The sequence below is a fragment of the Leucoraja erinacea genome, chromosome 33 (assembly GCF_028641065.1).
Source record: "Leucoraja erinacea ecotype New England chromosome 33, Leri_hhj_1, whole genome shotgun sequence".
NCBI lineage: Eukaryota > Metazoa > Chordata > Chondrichthyes > Rajiformes > Rajidae > Leucoraja > Leucoraja erinaceus.
Genome location: NC_073409.1, coordinates 19842159 through 19864107, shown reverse-complemented (window position 1 = coordinate 19864107; position 21949 = coordinate 19842159). Strand labels below are relative to the sequence as shown.

Genomic DNA, 21949 nt, shown 5'->3' with positions numbered 1-21949 from the left:
GAGATACTTTTGGGACAGAGACAGAGAAAAGTGTGTTGAAATTGCAGCATTACATTACAACCGACATAGCACTCTCATGCCGAAGTTCCCTTAATCTTTTATGCTGGGTTTTTGCACAAATTACATCTTTAGTGCAAATTACAGCAAGAATCATATCAACCCAATATGAAGTGGGTCATTTGAATAGCTTTCCTTTTTTTGTGGCTTGCTGAAGCTGTAAGTTAGATTGTCAAGTGCAATTTAGCAGCAAACCTTGTTAGGAAGTATTGAACCACAGATGAAAGTATGAGTTTCCTGTAAATTACTGTAATATAATTTTACTGGTGCCTTGTTGCAATATTGGTGGATTTCTGTAGATCTGCTACTAATTTACTGTAGTCCAGTGACGAAATAGCACAATGGGCTAAGTTAGGAAGGTATTGAAATCCACTTGAGTGAAACTGTATGAGTTTGGGCCTGTAACCCACCTTACCTGTAATGGATACGGCGGCAGGCGCGGGCACACCGCGACTGGTCTCCTTGGGAGATGCTAATATTGGTGGATTTCTGTAGATCTGCTACTAAATGTAAATTTTCATTTATTTTTTTTTTCATTTCATTTCATTTCATTTCATTTCATTTCATTTCATCATCATTTCATTTCATTTCAAAATTCGTAAATGAAAACAACAATTTAGAATCATAGTCATGGAAGCAGACAACATGGAAATAGGCCCTTAGGGCCAACTTGCCCATGCTGACCAAGATGCCTTATCTACGCTAGTCCCACCTGCCTGCTTTTGTCCCATATCTCTCTGACCATTTCCTATCCATGTATCTGTCTATTTCAGGAAGAAAGATAATGGTCCAAAAATATTCAAGAAGGAACTGCAGATGCTGGAAAATCAAAGGTAGACAAAATTGCTGGAGAAACTCAGCGGGTGAGGCAGCATCTAATGGAGCGAAGGAAATAGGCAACATTTCGGGCCGAACCCCTTCTTCAGATCCAAAAATAATTGTGACAAACTAATATTGAATGGTATTAACTAATATTGAATGGATTCTTGTTACAGAGAAACAGTAACGGTTAGATAGCACATGAATATGTAGGGAATGGAGCGATATGGAGCACATGCAGTCAGAAGTGATCAGTTTAGTAGCACCATGTTCAACACAGCCATCATGAGCCGAAGGGTCTGTTCCTAGGACAATACGGTCAGTGTGGGAATGGGAAGAGTGATTAAAATGCTGCTACCATTGGGCCTCGTTGGATCAAGCATGTGTCTGTCAAAATGGTTGCTGAGGCCTCCTGTACATCGCTGTGACCAACTGTATGGGCTCCTGTACATCGGTCTGACCAAGTATATTGCCTCCTGTACATCACTGTAAGGAAGCATATACGCTCATGTACATTAGCGTAACCAGGCATATGGTTCCCTCCACATAATTGTGATCAAACTTGTGGCTTCCTACACATCACTGAGGCCAAGTGCATGGGATCCTGCATATTGGGGTGACCAAATGCAGACTCACAACCATTTCACCGACTTAATGCTTCCAAACCTAGATTTTTTAAAGCCTACAAGTTTTGTGAGGAAGTAAATCATGAGAGAGGGAAGATAAATTGCTGCTTTGAGGTCCTGGGAAGGTGTTGGTGCGGTGGGTGGAACAGCAGCAGAGTTGCTGCCTTACAGCATCCGAGACCCGGCTCCAATCCTGACCATGAATTTACACATTCTCCAAATTTATCCATCCTCCTCGTGACCAGCATGGGATTTCTCTGGGTGCTCTGGTTTCCTCCCACACTCCAAAGGGGTACAGGTTTGTAGGTTAACTGGCTTATGTAAAATTGTAAATTGTTCCTTGTGTGTCGGAAAGTGCTAGTGCATGGGGTGAGCATGGATGGTGGATGATCAGTGAGAACTTGGTGGGACAAAGTGATTAATTCAATGTTGAATCTCTAATGTTTAAAGTTGAAAGCATGAATAACCCTTGACACCCATTCTAATCAAGAATTTGTCTATCTCTGCCTTAAAAATATCCACTGACCTGCCCTCTGTGGCAATGAGTTCCACAGATTAACTAAAGAAGTTCCTCCTCCTTTCTAAAAGAGCGCCCTTTAATTCTGGAGCCTCTGGTCCTGGACTCTACCACCAGTGGAAAAATTCTCTCCACATGCACTCCATCAATACCTTTCATTGACATGCACTGAAGGGAGGGGTAAACTTTGCCTATTAAGGGCAGTTGTAAGATCTTTCCTGGCTGATCTTCATCAGCAATTATGATATTGGAATCCAAGTCTTCTTTGGTGTCTCCACCATCTCCGTCACCAACTTTTTCTTGACCTTGGAATGGAGGTGTTGGGGATTTAATAGTTTCCATTTCAAGAGCAGCACAGTGGTGCAGCGGTGAGTCACTGCCTTACAGCGCTGGGGACCCGGGTTCGATCCCGACTACAGGAGCTGTCTGTACTGAGTTTTACCTGTCTCCACGTGACCGGTCGGTTCTCTCCGAGATCTTTGGTTTCCTCCCACACTCCAAACACTTACAGGTTTGTAAGTTAATTGGCTTGCTGTAAATGTACATTGTCCCTAGTGTGTTGGGTGTTGCTTGTGTCGCTAGGGTGTTGGTGCAATCGCTGGTCGGCATTAACTCGGTGGGCTGAAGTGCCTGTTTCTGCTCTGTACCCCTGTATCTCTGTATTCATTTCTTCAGGTCTGTTTCTATTTGTTCTCATTCTCACCAGACTAAATGTTCTCCATTATTTTCAGAAAGTTTCCTGTATCTTTTTGCAAGAAAGCAGACACACAATTTTATTTTTTCATTGCGTTTCATGCTTGGATAAGTTTGATACCAATTGATCTCCATCTGTGACTACATTAATGCCATGGAGTCATGGAGAGTCCAGCATGGTAACAAACCCTTCGGCCCCTTAAATCTGAACTGACTTTCAAACGCTCATTTACACTAATCCTATGTTAATCCCATTTTAATATCTCCATATTCTCATCACACTACCCCAAATTCTACCACTCACTGACAAACACTCACTGACAAACTTGGGGCTTTGGAATGTGAGGGGAACTAGAGCAAACCAACACAATGACGGGGAGAACATGCAAACTCCACACAGAAAGCATCTACAGTCAGGAATGAGCCCAGATCTCTGGCGCTCTGGAGCAGATGGAGGTGGACAGCATGGAACCAGGCCCTTCAGTAGCTACAGTGCAACGCACCCATTTTACGTGTGAACTGCTGATATGATTAGGAAATCAAGTATACACTTGATGGGATCACTGACGTTTCACACTCTACATAGGGAGTCTTAACTTTGTGCTGGCATCTTCAAAGTGACAAAACTTTCACTGAGTTGGTATTACTAAATAGTCTGCATATTCTGCAGAATGATACAGACTTATCCATGGTATTGCAATGTGCTAATAGGGTCAGAAAGACACTGCATGGAAACAGGCCTTCAGGCCATCGTATCCAAACAGCCTTTCAACTAATCCCAAACTAATCATATTTTAGTCTCCCCAAATTGACATCACCTCTCCCACATTCTACCACTCACCTACACACTAGAGGCAATTTACAGAGTCTAATTAACCAACACTTCTTTGGGAAGTGGGAGGAAACTGGAGCACCCAGAGGAAAACTATGTGGTTACGGGGAGAACATGCAAATTCCACATGCATAGTCAGGATTGAACCTGGGGTTCTGGCGCTGTAAGGCAGCAGCTGTACCGCTGCGCCACTTTGCCACCCGATGCTGATGTCCCATTTTCTTTATCTATGGGACAGTATCATTTCTTTTTAAGCAATCCCTTGAGGTGACTTGCTTCCATTCTTCCATGAAATTGTTCTATTGTGCGAGTTTTTGGGAGACTGATGAGGCCAATGTGGAGCCCACAGACTCTACCACGAGAGTGGTTGATGGATAGTGTGGGAGGTACTGCTCTCTATCCCCTGTTTCTACCAGACTACTGTGTTCTCTTGACAAATTAACTCTTGGTCCTCCACACCAATTTTATTTCCAAACAGCGACTTCCATTTGAATGCTTTAACCTTTCTGCTTGATCCATTGAATGGCTTCACAACGAAAACCTTCTTAAAGTTCATTTGAGCTACATCAGACATATTTCTCACTCCTCATTACCACCTCAAAGAAATCAGACTTTTATTTTTTTTTAGTTTAGTTTAGAGGTACAGCACGGAAACAGGCCCTTCGGCCCACCGAGTCCGCACAGGCCTGCAATCCCCACACACTAACACTATCCGACACACACTAGGGACAATTTACAATTTTACCAAGCCAATTAGCCCACAAACCTGTACGTCTTTGGAGTGTGGGAAGAAACCAGAGTACCTTGGGGAAAACCCACGCAGGTTACGGGGAGAACGTACAAATTCTATACAGATACTGCCAGTAGTCAGGTTTCAACTCGGGTCTCTGGCACTGTAAGTTCTAGGACCAGAATTAAGCCATTTGACCCATCAAGCCTACTCTGCCATTCAATCATGGCTGATCTATCTTTCCTTCTCAACCACACTCTCCTGCCTTCTCCCCATCAAAGATCCTATAGCGAACAAGATAGTCCACTCGACAAAAAAAACCTAGTACGGTCATGGGCAGATTCATAGGTAAGTTAAGGCCACATTTCCGTAACCGATTTCTGTCTCCCCACCAAAGATCCCATAGGATAATAGTGCGGAGATGGAAGCCGGTTACGGAAACATCCTCGTAAAAATAAAAGTTACTAGGTAAAAATCTTCTCCTCATTTTCAGAATTTTAATTTATTATCACAAAGCGATTGTCATGTTGCTCACCTCTTATACATGGGGGTAATTTTATAGCAGACAAACAACTTACCTGCATATACCTGGGGCCCCTGAGAAGCCCATGTGGCCAAAGAGAGAGGGTTAAAACTACACACAAACTGACTAAGCTCAGGGTTCAGCCCAGGTCACTGTCCTAAAGTATTATATCACTCTGCTGCTACAAGATACAGGAAACTCCAGGTGTTGGTTTACAAAAAAGAGACGCAAGGTGCTGGAGTGGCTCGGACCGGTGGGTTAGGCAGGATCTCTGGAGAATGTGGATAGGTGACATTTCAGACTGGTTAGTCTGCAGAAGGGTGTCGACACGAAAATGTCACATAACGACATTCTCCAGACATGCTGCAGTTCCTTCCCACACATTTTGTCTGCTGAAATCTCTGCAAAATCTCCTAAAGGTATGCATAATACCTGCATACCTAGGTATTGTCAAATCTCCTGAAGGTATGCTTACTTTGAAGAACTGCTCCTCCACACTCTGACAGGAGTTCTTCAACACCCTCTCTCACTGTTTAATTAACCCCCACGCCCACCGCTATTTTCAGTCTGAAGAAGGGTTCCGACCAGTGACTTCTATCCAGAGATGCTGCCTGTCTCGCTGAGTTACTCCAGCGTTATGTGACTAACACTGCATCCTCCTATTATTCAGGTCTAAATACTATCTCCAGGCAACACAAGATTAGTATTGCTTTTTCTCTACACTGTAGGGTGTTTTTCACAGTTCAAATGCTGACAGCATGAATATTTCACACTTTGAACAGTTACTCAGCAACTGAAAGTTCAAACGTGATTTGTTTTGGTTAAAACTATTCCCATTTTGACAGTAGATGAATGATATTCTGATGATCATTGTAAACAGGTTGGAAATGGACCATTCACGGTACATTGGTACATTAGCCTACATATTCTTGTGTAATGTGTGATCAGGGTAGATATGAATAGCCAAATGTGCAATGGTCAAAATTCACAATTTCAAATTATGTTATTCCAAGGTTGAAAAATAGTGCCATTTGTAACATGCTTATTTTGTTGGATGCACCTGAATTTCAAACCTTCATTCGTCATAGGAGCAGAAATGGGCCATTTGGCCCTTCGAGTCTACTCTGTCATTTGATCAGGCTGACCTCTCTTTCCCTCTCAACCCATTCTCGCCACAACACTTCACACCCTTACCAATCAAATATCCGTCAATCTCTGCCTTAAAAATATCCAATAATTTGTAAGATGATCAGTACCTGCTTGGAATGTTTTACAGGAGAAGCAGAGCTTCATGCCATAGGTCGAAGCAATGTAATTGTCTGATCACCTGGTCAAACTCGCAGAACTGGGTCTCTGCGCATCCCTCTGCAATTGGATCCTCGACTTCCTCATTCACAGACCACAGTCTGTTCGTATTGGTGGAAATGTGTCAGCCTCAATAACAATCAGCACGGGAGCACCTCAAGGCTGCGTGCTCAGCCCCCTGCTGTGCTCACTCTATACTCATGACTGCATAGCCGGTCATAGTGCGAACTCCATCATCAAGTTTGCTGTCGATACCACTGTTGTGGGACGTATCACTGATGGGGACGAGTCAGAGTACAGAAGTGAGATCGAACGACTGAGAATAACCTGGCCAGCACAATAACCTGGCCCTCAACACCAGCAAAACCAAGGAACTGATTGTGAACTTTGGAAGGGGGAGGATGGGGACCCACAGTCCCGTTTATATCAATAGGTCGATGATGGAAAGGGTCAAGAGCTTCAAATTCCTGGGCATGCATATCTCTGAAGATCTTTCCTGGTCCGAGAACATTGATGCAATTATAAAAAAAACACATCAGCGCCTCCGCTTCCTGAGAAGATTACGGAGAGTCGCTTTGTCAAGGAGGACTCTCTCTAACTTCTACAGGTACACAGTAGAGAGCATGCTGACCAGTTGCATCGTGGCTTGGTTCGGAAACTTGAGCGCCCAGGAGTGGAAAAGACTACAAAAAGTGGTAAACACTGCCCAGTCCATCATTGGCTCTGACCTCCCGTCCATCGAGGGGATCTATCGCAGTAGCTGCCTCAAAAAGGCTGGCAGTATCATCAAGGACCCACACCATCCGGGCCACACACTCATCTCCCCACTACCTTCAGGTAGAAGGTACAGGAGCCTGAAGACTGCAAAGACCAGGTACAGGAATAGCGACTTCCCCACAGCCATCAGGCTATTAAACTCGGCTCGGACAAAACTCTGAACATTAATAGCCAATAATCTGTTTATTTGCACTTTATCAGTTTAATTATTCATGTGTGTATATATTTATGCAATGGTATATGGACACACTGATCTGTTCAGTATTCATGCCTACTATGTTCTGGTGTGCTAAAGCCAAGCAAGAATTTCATTGTCCTATCAGGGACATATGACAATAAAACTCTCGAACTCTCAAGACTTAAAATAGCCTGCGGGCTTACTATCTGCTAAATGCTCCATTTCTGCAATTCAGTTCAGGTTGAATTTTGATTGAGATTGCTTCTGGAATTCTAAACTAGTTACTTCAGACACAAGAAACTGCAGGTGCTGGTTTACAAAACATTACACAAAGTGCTAGAGTAACTCAGCGGGTCAGGCTGCAACTGGACCGTTCTTCAGACTGGTTGTGGTTGTGGTAAGGGAGGGGGGTTGACAAAGCTGGAAGAGAGGAGGGGAAAGACAGCGCATGGTGAGTAATAGGTGAATACAGGTGGGGGGAGGTTTTGATAGGCAGATGGTTGGAGGTGACAAGACGAAAGGTGTGCGGTAAGTGTAGAAGAGTGGTGCAGCGGTAGAGTTGCTGCCTTAAAGTACTTGCAGCGCCGGAGACCCGGGTTTGATCCTGACTACGGGTGCTGTCTGTACGGAGTTTGTACGTTCTCCCCATGATCGCGTGGGTTTTCTCTGAGATCTTCAGTTTCTTCCCACACTCCGAAGACGTACAGGTATGAAGCTTGGTGTATGTGTAAATTGTTCTTAGTATGTGTAGGATGGTGTTAATGTGTGGGGATCGCTGTTGGGCCGAAGGGGCTGTTTCTGCGCTGTATCGCTATACTAAGCTTAAACCAAGAGGTGTGAACTGTGACCCTTCGTATTGAATTGCGTATTTACTTTCCCTTTTGTTTCTCCCACTTGAAAATCCTGACTTGACGCAACATGTGGAACACGTATAAACTCTGATGCAGTTATGTAATAGAGGCATGGCCATAGTTAGGGTGGATAGCCAGGGTCTGTCACTCATTGTAAGGGTATCTAAAACCTGAAGATAGAGGTTTAAATGTACTAAATCATGAGAGGAATAGTTTGGGTAAACGCACTGAGTCTTGCGCCCAAAGTGGGGGAATCGAGAACCAAAGGACATATGTTTAAGGTGAGGGGGGGAAATATTTACTGGGAATTTACATGTTGAAAATTTTCGGCCATCGGCTGCGACTATGACGGGTACCGGCAGTCACCGAAAAAATCGCGTAAGTGGGACAACCCCTTAAGGGGTAACTTTTTAACACAAAGGGTGATGGGTGTATGGAACAACCATTCAGAGGAGGGAGTTGAGGCAGGTATTATTGCAACATTTAAGAAACATTTAGGCAGGTACATGGATAGGACAGGTTTAGTGGGGGTATGGGCCAAAAGCAGGCAGGTGGGTCTAGTTGAAATGGGACATGTTGGCCAGCATGGCCAAGTTGGGCTGAAGGGCTTACTTCCATGCTGTATGTCTATAAGATGAGGGAGATGTTCTTTCCTACACAACCTACAAACCTGCACGCATTTAGAATCTGGGAGGAAACCGGAGCGCTCGGAGAAACTTCATGCGGCCACAGGGAGAACATACAAATTCCATACAGACAGCACCTATAGTCAGGATTGAACCCCCTAGTCTATGGCAATGTAAGGCAGCGGAGGATTAATGCAGACCAGGCATGATTTTTTGATTGAAGGTGCAGCATGGAAACAGGCCCTTCAGCCCACCGAGTCCACACAGACCATCATTAATGGTTTTCTCCTGGGCCTTGCAATATGTTTTTCAATCAAGTTCTACAATAGCAAATGAATATTTTGGTTGATATTCCTTTCTTCTCTGGCTTGTGGAAATTGTGGTATCGGAAAGGGCCTGTCCCACTAGGCGATTTTATTTAGGCGACTGCCGGCGACTACGACAATGGAATTCACCGCAGTCAGCACTAGACAACCTACGACAACCTACGACAACCTACGACAGCGCCTACGTCAGGAGAAGACGAACTATGACAAGCCCAGGGCCGCCGACTGTCGGCGAAATGTTTTGACCGTTTCAAAATCCAGCAGCGACCAGAAAAACTCTAGGGTTGGGCGACTGGACTGTCGGCGAAATAGAAATTAGAAGTAGTTTCAAAATCCTGCACCGACCATATGATCATGGCTGATCATCCACTCAGTACAACTCTTTGGGCCATACCCCCTGAGGCCACAAGGGCCACATCTACTCCCTCTTAACCAATGACTGGCCTCACCCCCTCTGTGGCAGACCGTACAGTGGCAACAGCCGTGTGGCAACAGCCGAGTCGCCGGCAATCGCCTACAAAATCGCCTAAGTGGGACAGGCCCTTAATGCAATCTTAACTACCATCACCCCACTTGGCCCACAGGTACGAGGGTGGATGCTGGGTGTGAGGGTCAGCCTTGTGTTATAAGGCTCGGTGTCCAAACTTTGATGGGAAGTATGGAAACTGTAAGACTGATACCTGGGGATCCGCACCTTTATAATGTATGCTCAGAATGTCCTCATGGTGGTGCAGCTGTAGAGTTGCTGCCTTACAGTGCTTGCAGTGCCGGAGACCCGGGTTTGATCCCAACTACGGGTGCTGTCTGAACGGCGTTTGTACGTTCCCCCCCTCCGAAATCTTCCGTTTTCATCCCAGACTCCAAAGGCATACAGGTTTGTAAGTTAATTGGTTTTGATGTAAATGTAAAATAGTCCCTAGTGTGTGCAGAGTAGTGTTACTGTGCGGAGGTCACAGGTCGGTGGGGCTGAAAGGCCTGTTTAGGTGCTGCTTATCTGAACTAAACTAAACAACACTAAAAATCTCTTACTCCCACCCCTCCACAGAATAATATTATTTTCCACCCAAAATGCAGAGTCTAATTTTAAAAAGGGTAAACGGTCCCTTTATAAAGGAACAGCTGAGTGCAATGGAATTTCCTTTCCAATTGACATTGACATCAATGGCCTCCACCTTTAAGTGGGCTTGGTTAATTTGTGACTATTTTTTGTTGAGTTAGTTGATAAATTGAATTATCAGAATAATTTGGCATCTGACAAGAAGTACAACCATAGAAACATAGAAACTTAGAAACATAGGCGCAGGAGGAGGCCATTCGGCCTTTTGGGCCAGCACCGCCATTCATTGTGATCATGGCTGATCGTCCCAAATCAATAACCCGTGCCTGCCTTCTCCCCATATATAGAAACATAGAAAATAGGTTTATAAAAATAGAAAATATAAGAAAATCCTTCTACCTATAACAGGGTTGAAACAATCTTTTCCAATTCATGTCGAAGGTTTTGATTTATAGCATTTAAATTACAAATCATAAATTGTGGCCGTTATAATACATGATTTGCTGAAATAGTTATGCATCAGTTCATATTGGTATGATGATGTAGGTGTAAAAATCCTTTGATTGCAAAGAGTTAAAGGTTGTTGGCAAAGTTCATGTTGTTTGTCCTTTACATCCAGACTAATACATCTGAAATGGAGCTAAACAGATCAATCTGAATGCTGTCTACAATGGATTTACAGGACATGCGCAACTCAGCAGGTCACAAAATGGGTTAACATATGATGAGTGTTTGATGGCACTGGGCCTATATTCACTGGAGTTTAGAAGGATGAAGGGGTACATAATTGAAACGTACCGAATAGTAAAAGGCTTGGATAGAGTGAATGTGGAGAGGATGTTTCCACTAGTGGGAGAGTCATGGACCAGAGGTCTCAGAATTAAAGGACGTTCCTTTAGGAAGGAGATGAGGAGGAATTTCTTTAGTTAGAGGGTGGTGAATCTGCGAAATTCTTTGCTATAGAAGGCTGTGGAGGCTGTCAATTGAAATGTTTAAGGCAGAGATAGATAGATTCTTGATTAGTACATGTATCAGGGGTTACGGGGAGAGATAGATCAGCCATGATTGAATAGCGGAGTAGACAATGGGACGAATGACCTTATTCTGCTCCTATCACTTATGACCACATGACCAAAGTGCTGGAGTAACTCAGCGGGATATGAGGCATCTCCGGAGAAAATGGATAGGCAACGTTTTGGGTCGGGACCAGAGGAAGTAAGGATTAGCTAGCTATCTGTCCATCAAACCCCATCACACCTGTATCCATCTATCACCTGACAGGTTTTGGTCTGTCTGGAACCTCTCTTCCAGCTTTCTCCCGCCTCCACCCACTACATCAGTCTGAAGAAGATTCCAAACCCAAAACTTGGCCTATTCGTGTTCTCTAGAGATGCTGCCTGAGCCACTGAGTTACTCCAACACTTTGTGTTCAACGCAAGATTCCAGCATCTGTAGTTCCCTGCATCCCCAGGGTGGACAAATGGACAAAAGAGTTCAGCATCATTCCCATAGACGATGGAATGAGGAAGAGTATGCATTGGAAAGAGGATCTAGAGATGGTAAAACATGGAGAAACAGTACAGCTGCAGGTGAGACAGAGATAGTGCAGGTTGATGGGATGCAAATAGCAAAGGGTTATCTTAATAATGGTGCATATATATAGTTGGAAGCATAGGCCTCAGCATAGGTCTGCGTATCATTGATTCAGGTTCAGTTTCCAGCATTAGGAATGAAAGTTGAGGACCAGGGATTCCAGTATCCCTCAAGGTCATTTTTTCACTTTCTGAATATTTAGTTTAGTCTAGTCTAAAGATATGGTGCGGAAATAGGCTCTTCGACCCACCAAGTCCACACTGACCAGCGATCCCTGCACACCAGCACTATCCTACACATTTGGGGCAATTTACATTTTTACCTTATCTAATTAACCTACAAACCTGCACGTCTTTGGGGTGTGGGTGGAAACCGGAGCACCCGGAGAAAACCCACATGGTCACGGGTAGAACATACAAACTCCATACAGACAGCACCCATAGACAGGATTGAACGTGGGTCTCTGGTGCTGTAAGGCAGCAACTCTACCGCTGCGCCATCGGGCCTGTATGGAAGTCTGATACTGAATGGCGGGCTTGTTGGTACGGAAGAGCAGGGTGTGATCAGAATGCATGCGGATACTGATGCTGCACTGATGATGAATACTGATGCTGGATTGAGATAAAGTAGCTTTGGGGCATTATGTAATGAAATCATTCTTGTGACATCCCAGAAATAACAGTGCACGATTGGAATGAGAAGCCATTTTGTGCGTTGGCTGGCTCTGACTCAATGACTGAGAATGGAAGCAGGGAAGTGTAATCTTGCCAGCTGGAAGATTGCAGATAGATATAAATGCACAAATGGCTCTTTCGCTGTTTTAATTTAACAAATCTTTGCATTGGAGAAATCAATGGGGCCCCACCATTTTGCAATTAATATAAATGACTTGGATGAATGCATTAAACCATCTCATGAAAGAACTGCTGATGACTCCTCTTGTAGGTTCCGTATCATGCCTTTTGTGGTGATTGATATCTTTGCTTGAGATGCAGCATTCATAGAAACATAGAAAATAGGTGCAGGAGGTGGCCATTTGGCCCTTCGAACCAGCATCACCATTCATTGTGATCGGCTGATCATCCCCAATCAATAACCCATGCCTGCCTCCTCCCCTCTTTGCTAGTTTTGCTATTTTTGCTATTCCTCTTTGCTATTTTTATTTCCATTGTAAAAACCCTCATTTTGTTTCTCTTTTATAATTTTATCTTTTATCAGTTGTCATCTGTTATCAGTTATCAGATTACTGTACGATCGCCCCAACAACTAGGGTGCAGTCCCATTCTTCCAACCTATCTCATTGCTACATTGATTTTGTTTCTCTGGAACTGTAAAGCGACAATGCTATAACACCATATTCCGCACTCTTATATTATTCTCTTTACACTACCGTGGATAGCACACAAACAAAATCTTTTCACTGTATCTTGGTACACGTAACATTAATAAACCAATATCATTACAAAGGTAGTGTTACTAAATTTGCTAAAGTGTACAAAGATGGATCATAATGTAAGTAGCAAAGAGGATATTAGGGAGCTATAAATGTATATGGATAGGTTAAATGAGTAGGCAGAGATCTAACACATTAAGTAGACTGTGGAAAAATGTCTCATTCTCCATTTAGCATGGAAAAATAAAAAAAGCAACAGATTTAATTGGTGAAAGAAACCTGAGATGCAGAGGGATGTGATATTCTTGTGCATAATTGGCAGGCGTGTGCACGTACAGCAAATGATTAGCAAAGTTAACAGAATGTTGTTTATTATCTGGGGAATTAAATACAGGTGGTTATAATTCAATTATATGAGGCTCTAGCGAGATGATATTTAGGCTATCGGCACAATGGCACAGTGGTAGAGTTGCTGCCTTACAGCAGTTGCGGAGCCAGAGACCAGGGTATGATCCTGACTACAAGTGCTTGTCTGTACGGAGTTTGTACGTTCTCCCCGTGATCTCGCGGGTTTTCTCCGAGATCCACACTCCAAAGACGTACAGATTTGTAGGTTACTTGGCTTAGTATATATGTAGATTGTCCCAAGTGTGTGTAGGTAAGTTAGTGTTAATGTGCGGGGATCGCTGGTCGGTGCGGAATTGTCTGTGATATTGCTTTCTATATTTAGGAAGGTATAAAGACAGTGGAAGCAATTCAGAGAGCATTTAATATGTCCGCACCTGCTGTTACCCAGCAACAACTAGAGAGTGGTCCTGAGCTACTATCTACCTCATTGGAGACCCTCGGACTATCCTTGAGCGGACTTTACTGGACTTTATCTTGTACTAAACGTTATGCCCATTATCATGTATCTGAACACTCTGGATGGCTCAATTATAATCATGTATTGTCTTTCCGCCGACTGGTTAGCATGCAACAAAAGTTTTTCACTGTCTCGGTACAAGAAACTAAACTCATACTCAACTTGGATGTATAATGGGGAAAGATTCGATGTCCAATGAGGAAAAGTTGGACAGACCTGGAATGAGAAGCTACTCTTCTGAAATTTTACAGGTTGAGTTAGCTATGATTAGATTAGTTTTGTTTAGAGATACAGTGTTGTAGCAGGCCATTCATCCCACCGAGCCCATGCTAACCAGCGACCACCGCATACACTCGCAATATCCTACACATTGGGAACAATTTACAATTTTACCAAGCCAATTAACCTACCAACCTGTATGCCTTTGGAGTATGGGAGGAAACCAGAGCACCCGGAGAAAACGCACAGGTCACAGGGAGAAAGTATAGACTCCGTACAGACACCACTCGTAGTGAAGATCGAACACGGGTCTCTGGCACTGTTAGGCAGCAACTCTACCGCTGTGCCACCAGCATGAATGGTTACTGGGGGTGCTGGTAATGCGGAGTGAGGTTACAATCAAATCAGCCTGATCTTATTGAATGTGTCACGGCATGTTCCAGAGACCAAGTACCCTACTCCTCCTAGTTTGGATGTTCACTTGATCATATACAACAAGTCAAAATAGTCTTTGCTTTCGACAGCAATTTCCCTGTGTGTCGTTAGTGGAAATTGTAATTGAACCTGCACTGGATTCATTGATCTGCAACAGCAGATTGTGTTATGTAGGGAAGAAGTGCTATCTTAAGGGCCCGTCCCACGGGCGTCATTTGTGCGTGTGAATCCCCAAATCCTGGGGCACGGCGAGCGGCCGCGCGTCACTGCCTACGCCACCACGAGCCGTGCGCGCGTAATGCACGCCATGCGCACGTCACGTGCACGTCACGCGTATATGATGTCGCATAAATGACACGCAAATAATGCCCAAGTGGGACAGGCCCTTTAGAATCATTGAAATTGACAACACAAGAGGAGGCCATTTGAGACATTATACCCTTGCTGACCAGAAATGGAAACTCAGATCAATACCACCTCCAGGTTGCAAGTTGTACATCCTCAAGTACAGCACATGCAGTTTTTAAAGGTGACAAGAGATTTTGTTGTACCAGCCTTCCAGGTGCAAGCTATCCGAGGTTAAAAACACCCGCTTTAGGGGCACCTGTCCATACAAACAAGCTCCCATAATCTTTTGTTTTAAAGATACAGTGCGGAAACAGGCCCTTCGGCCCACTGAGTCCACACCAACCAGCAATCCCCGCACATTACCACTACCCAGCACACACTAGGGATAATTTTACATTCATACCAAGCGAATTAACCTGAATGCCTGTACGTCTTTGGAGTGTGGGAGAAAAACGAAGATCTTGGAGAAAACACACGCAGGTCACGGGGAGAACAGGCGTGTACAGGCAACCACCCATAGACAGGTTCGAATCCCGGTCTCTGGCAGTGCAAGGCAATAGCTCTCCCGCTACGCCACCACGCTGCCTTTAATCTTATTAAATTAAAAAATCAACGTACACACATCCAGAGACAAGCGTCAGAATTACTCCCTCTCTCTCCTAGTTCTCTCTCTTCACTTGATCATATCAACTCTCAAAATAGTCTTTGCTTTCGACAGCAATCTTCCCTCTCTGTCTCTCTAGTGGAAATTGTCTCTCCTCACTGGATTCATCTCTCTCCACATCCAGTAGTTGTTCTTGCATATCAGTATTGTTCTTTTGATTCATTACGATAAAGCAGAGAGATGTTTACCATATCGAGTGATTAATTATTTTGTTTCTCAATTATGGATAAAAGCAACACAAGGATGTCCGTACAAATGGAACCGATCCATTTAGAAGTGATAGCCCATAGTGTTTGTCACGACAATTGTTTTGAGCGAGAATATTTTCATCATTTCCCCTCCAATTCTTCTACCGATTAAAAGGATTAATTTACGGGCTTCGTTCCAAGGAAAGTGCTGTCATTTCTGTTAACCTTATGATGATCGCACCTAACTATACTCTTCAACTAAGTTTCTCAGTTTCCTCTCACTCCAATACTCCAGTACTCCAGTACTCCAGTTATCCAGTACAACAGCTGTGGCTAAACTATTTCTAGCATCATCCTGTACTGGAATCCGATGCAAGTGTCCTATATGTTTGACATAGGGAATTGCAGATGCAGGTGTACCAAAAAAGACACAAAGTACTGGAGTAACTCAACTGGTCAGGCGGAATCTCTGGAGAACATGGGTAGGCGATGCTTCGGGTCATTTCTCCTGTCTGAAGAAGAGTTCCAATCCAAAACATTGCCCATCTGTATTCTTCATAGTAACTGCCTGACCTACTGAGTTACTCCAGCACTTTGTGTCTTTTTTGTCCCCTTCTGTCTTCTAAACCACCTTTTCTCTCTGCCCTGCTGCCTTCATGAATCTGTGAATACATCTCCAACATCCCTCTATTCCTCTATACTTTAGTACCCAGCTATTTATCGCGTTTGGCCTTGCTGTATGCAATTACGTCACAAAGTTTTGTTTTAGTTCCATTTGCCACCTTTTTTCTGTTGAACCAGTCCATTACAGTCTAAACCTTAAATCCCTGCATCCACAAATATTTTAGTTTAGTTTAGTTTAGAGATACAGTGTGGAAACAGGCCCTTCAGCCCATCGAGTCCCTGACGACCAGTGTTTCCCACACTCTTATACTATCCTACACACACAGGGAACAATTTTAAAATTCAACCAAAGCCAATCAATGTATTTGGAATGTGGGAGAAAATGTGGGAGCACCGGGGAAAACCCACGATTGGACGGGAGAATTCCAATCTCTGTACAGACAGCACCCTTTGTCAGGATTGAACCCGGGTCTCTGGGGCTGTTAGGCATCAACGCTACTGCTGTGCCACCGTGCTCCCTCATTACTGTACCAATCTGGGACATCTTTCACAACATTCTGCATTTTCTCTTCCACATAAATTCAAGTCATTTCAGTAAAGTCATATTATTAAAAATGTTGCATTATTTGTCACTTTAATCTGAAATGTTTCAGTGAATCAGTTTGCCTACCGCAAGAACAGGAGTACGGAGGATGCCATCTCAACGGCACTTCACTCCGCCCTCTCCCACCTTGACAACATAGACACTTATGTAAGAATGCTGTTCATCGATTACAGCTCAGCATTCAACACCATTATTCCATCAAAACTGATCACCAAACTCGGTAACCTGGGCATGGACCCCTCCCTCTGCAACTGGAGTACTGGACTTTCTAACCAACAGACCCCAGTCTGTGAGGTTAGCACCTAACTACACCTCTTCAACCCTCACCCTGAACACCCTCTCCTCAGGGCTGTGTGCTGAGCCCCCTACTCCTACTCCCTCTTCACCTATGACTGCACACCTGTACATGGTACTAACACCATCATCAAGTATGCAGATGATGCAACGGTGATTGGCCTCATCAGACATAGGGAATGAGCTGGCCTACAGGGTAGGTCCAGCACTTAGCAGCATGGTGCGCTGACAACAACCTGGTCAGGCGGAACTCCAAGGAGACCAAGGAGCTCATTGTAGACTTCAGGAAGTCCAGAGGTGGCACGCACACCCCCATCCACATTAACGGGACGGAGGTGGAACGTGTTTCTAGCTTCAGGTTCCTGGGAGTCAACATCTCCGATGACCTCTCTTGGACCCACAATACCTCTACTCTGATCAAGAAGGCTCATCAGCGTCTCTTCTTCCTGAGGAGACTGAAGAAGGTCCATCTGTCTCCGCAGATCCTGGTGAACTTCTACCGCTGCACCATCGAGAGCATCCTTACCAACTGCATCACAGTATGGTATGGCAACTGCTCTGTCTCCGACCGGAAGGCACTGCAGAGGGTGGTGAAAATTGCCCACGCATCACCGTTCCACGCTCACCTCCATTGATCTGTCCAAAGCACACTGTCTGCGGAGGGCGCTCAGCATCGCCAAGGACTGCTCTCACCCAACCATGGACTGTTTACCCTCCTACCATCCGGGAGGCACTGTGGGTCTCACCGTTGCCGAACCCACGATTGGACGGGAGAATTCAATCTCTTTACAGCGGCACCCTTTGTCACTCTACTGAACCCGGGTACCTCGGCTGTTAGACATCAACCAATGCCCCCCCCCCCCCCATTACCCCCCCCCCCCCCCCCCATCTGGACATTATTTTCATTCAAATCGTTTGCTATGTCGCTCTTCAAGGGAGATGCTAAATGCATTTTGTTGTCTCTATACTGTACACTGACAATGACAATTAAAATTGAATCTGAATCTGAAATGGGAACGCCTGGATTTTGGAAAATATTAAGAGTGTGTCCCATGGGCCTGGTTTTGATGGGATGTGACAATTAAGCTCTATAGCGACTAACCAAAGGCAGCTATTCCTATCAGATTAAGAAAACAACAGTTACAACTACTCATTAAATCCCTCGGTGAACTCCCGAGTCTGTGATAGTTTCCCTTTACATTAACCTCCTGCCATTGTCTCAGAAGGATTACTAAATGGGAATTAGAGACTCTGAGAGATAATCCTGGCATCCTGTGGAGTTTGACCAACTTCGAAAGAGAAATAAAGGTAAGAATTATATAGAAGTTGGCCTCTGATAACATGGGTAGCTCTGGAGACCAGCCATGGACGGTTTACAGTGTTTATTGTGTCAGAGCAGCAGACAAATCTAGTTGTCAGTTAGTGCAAACCCCATTTGACTTAACTGGCTATTCCCTGAACAAAGCGAATAGGTTAATGAGGTGGCAATTAAAACATGAGGATATTAAGCCTACTTGACTCACCCAGCAGTCAGACTCTGTTTGTCTGTCAGTTTGTTATTTATGCTGGCTGGGCTTTAAAACGTGAAAGGAACAAGGTGTTGAAATCTGGTACTAGCGGTGATGCAGTTACCAACCTAACAAATGATAAGTACAGCAATGGCATTTCCATTTACATGCAAGATGGATTAATTTAATTTGCAGTAAAATCAGTTGAAACTAGGCAAAGAAAAAACAAATGAGAATTTCTTAATGGTTTGTAATTGATGAAAATCCATAAAAATATAAATCATTTTCCTTCTTTTGCTCATCCAAGGTGCAGTAGCTGGATTTCCAAGTAATTGTATAAAGTCCCTCTAGTTACACATGCATTTTAACTCTAAACTTGCATCAGTTCAAGCCACAAGGAGATGCAGTTATTGGAATCGTAAGCAAAACACAAAGTGCTGGAGTAACAGCGGGTCAGGCAGCATCTGTGGAGAGAATGGATGGGTGACGTTTTGGTCAGGACCCTTCCTGACCTCCTGAACCTCTGACACAGAAGCAGGCCCTTGGGCCCAACTCATCCAAGATTCCCCACCTAAGCTGGTCCTATTTGTCTGTATATGGTCCATATCCCTCTGAACCTTTCCTACACAAGCACCTGTCCAAGTGTCTTAAATATTAGTATACCTGCCTCAACTACCTCCTCTGGCAGCTCCCTCCATACACCCACCACTCTCAGAGTGAAAAAGTTGCCCTTCAGGTTCCTACTAAATCTTCGAGCTAGATCAGCCTTGTATATTCAAAATATTTTAAAATGCTTGAATTCCTTGCTTGTCTTCTATCTATACTATTAGTAAAACTCTCATCTTGACCACTTCTGGTCTGGTTTTCAAATTTGCGCAAAAACGGTACCGTATATCGCTAGGCTCCCCCCCCCCCCCCCCCCCCACCCTTACTCACCATTTGCCTCTGCTCCAAGCGCACCAAATTTTGTTCCGATCGGTGGAATATTAGAAAACTTATGAAGGTTTAAAAAATCATGAGATCAGCAGATTGGTCTTCTCGCCTGTCAGTCACCATGAAGGTAAAGCGCCTTCCGGGGGCGAGGCGAATAAAGCCCCGGAGACCGGGCGTGAGTCAGTCAGCCTGGAAGCGTGAGAGTTGAGTTCAGAACTGCGAGTCCACAAGCCGTTAGTGAGTGAACTGTGAGTCCACCAGCCGTGAGTGACTGAACTGTGAGCGCACAACCCGTGAGTGACTGAACTGTGAGTCCACCAGCCGCCAGTCCAAGAATCCATTCGGCCCACAACACCCATACTAGCACTCCAGAAAGCCCCCCACTGGCCACTACCGGCTGCAGGACGCTCCCCCTCACCCACCGGCCCCTGACAGCCCTGCCTCAAGCCGTGCCCCTCCCCAGGCTGCAGGACGCTCCCCCCACCAGCCACCGACAGCCCCCTCCTGAAGCTGACCCCCTCGCCCAGCTGCAGAACGCAACAAGAAAGAAAGAATGGACTGAAGAAATCTCCACTTTAACGTTTAAATTGTTGTTATATTTTAAGAGTTATTCACATTTTAAGCTTTAATAAATCCCTTTTCCATTGTCCGTGCCCGTCAGCTGCACCAGCGCAGTAATACCTGCGCGTTCTATGTCACAATGGGAACGCAATGGGAAGGAATGGCTGCGTTGGCGGAGAGCTGCTAAGAGTGGGTGGGGGGGGAGGGGAGGTGGGGATGGAGGAGTGAGTGGTGGAGGGGGGGGGTAGGGCAAGTGGGGTGGGGGGGGTATGAGGGGAAGAGGGAGGATCAGGGGCGTCACAACGGGGACCCGTCAGCCGCGCCTGCACAGTTGGGGCTATGCGTGAGTGGTGGAATATTGGAATTGGTGGAGTGGTGGAATATTGCGTTGGGGGACCTGGGCTCCCATGTGAGAATGGGACCCAACGGGTCCCACTTAGTCTAGTTTTGAAGTAAATTGACAAAAAAAACCCACTTGTACTCTTCCATCTTTGGACGTGGGTCTGATTCAACCTTGACTATTGGGGTGCAAGTTTTCATGCAAGGTATTGATGCTCTGCTTTCCAAAACCTGCGACTACATATATATCGAAGCCCGCAAGTGACAGCACATGGTCCACAGCATGTGGATTGCCATAGGATGAGTCCCAGAAATCCTTGTTGACTTCCTTCCATCCTCAGATCAACACCTTAAATTGTGAAACCATTTTGCAGCTGACAGTCTGAGTTAAAAGCAAAAATGAAAGAACCGTTCTGAATCCACAAATGCTGCACTGGCATCTGCAGGTTGCTAAGCAACACAACACAGAGCCATTAATGTTGCAGGCTGCAATGCTCCTTTTGAAGAGTATTATTCCATAGCCAGCCTTCAGAAAAGCAACAAATGAGTCTGGAGTACCAGCATAGTCCTATTTGCACCTTTTACGTCCAATTTGGATAAACAGTATGCAAAAATAGAAGGAAGGACATTGTGCCTATGGACACCTCAAATTTGGAATATCTACATCGAAATCCTGGTGCCTAATGAGATCATTTGTCCAAATATATTTGTATCTGTTTTTTTGTAATCATTCCTTATGTAACATCCAATAACGTTAAATTTGAAAGGAGGCGGAAGCAATTGACATATACCTGATTATTTTATCAAGTAGAAAATATAAATGATATGTATGAATATTTAAAGGTAGTTAATTCATTAAGCATTGTTATTGTCTTGAAAATTAAAATATTGAATGCAATGGAACAATCTAAACGTTTGTCCAAAACTGACCCTACAAATTAACCCTTAATGGTTAATCAATGTGAAATAACCCTTTCAGCTAAGAGCACTCATTTCTAAGATTCCTAAGTAATCATATCTAACTTAGATATCTATATACCCCATTCCAGTGCAAAAGGCATGTAATTTTACTTAAAACCCCGTGGTATTATTTGATCTAACTCCAGTGGGTGACTGAAGCAGTTTTAATAAACATGGTGTTCAGACTATATCTTGCAGAAGATTCCTCATCAAAGACTACAGGGCATAGCTTTAAGGTGAGAGGAATAATTTTAGGCTAATTTTTAGGCGACTGCTGGTGACTGTCAAAGTCGTAGCAGGTCGTCCAAAAAACGGTGACTGGACCCCCCCACGACAATGTCTACAACAACCTACCACCCAGTCAGCGTTAAGCTACCGACAACCGGTGACGGATCATGGGCCTGTCCTACTTTGGCGACTTTTTGGGCGACTGTAGAAGACTGTGCAGTCGCCACATGGTTGACATATGTTCGCGGGCAGTTGCCGGGGAGTCGCCTTCATGGT

General features: G+C 44.5%; 1 protein-coding gene across 4 annotated transcripts in view; it reads left to right on the top strand.

The window, feature by feature from the left end:
- LOC129712782 (uncharacterized) overlaps positions 1-21949 on the top strand; it is a 246420-nt gene that overhangs the window by 50192 nt on the left and 174279 nt on the right. For 3 of the 4 annotated variants that reach the window (XR_008726130.1, XM_055661513.1, XM_055661514.1), the window contains exon 1: positions 3495-6976. The exons of the other annotated variant lie outside the window; for it this stretch is intronic. Coding sequence is in view for 2 of the 3 variants with exons in the window: in XM_055661513.1 (XP_055517488.1) it covers positions 6504-6976 (473 nt within the window). In the remaining variant the exon portion in view is untranslated. Of the gene's footprint in view, positions 1-3494; positions 6977-21949 lie in introns of those variants that run through there. 4 annotated transcript variants of the gene reach the window in all.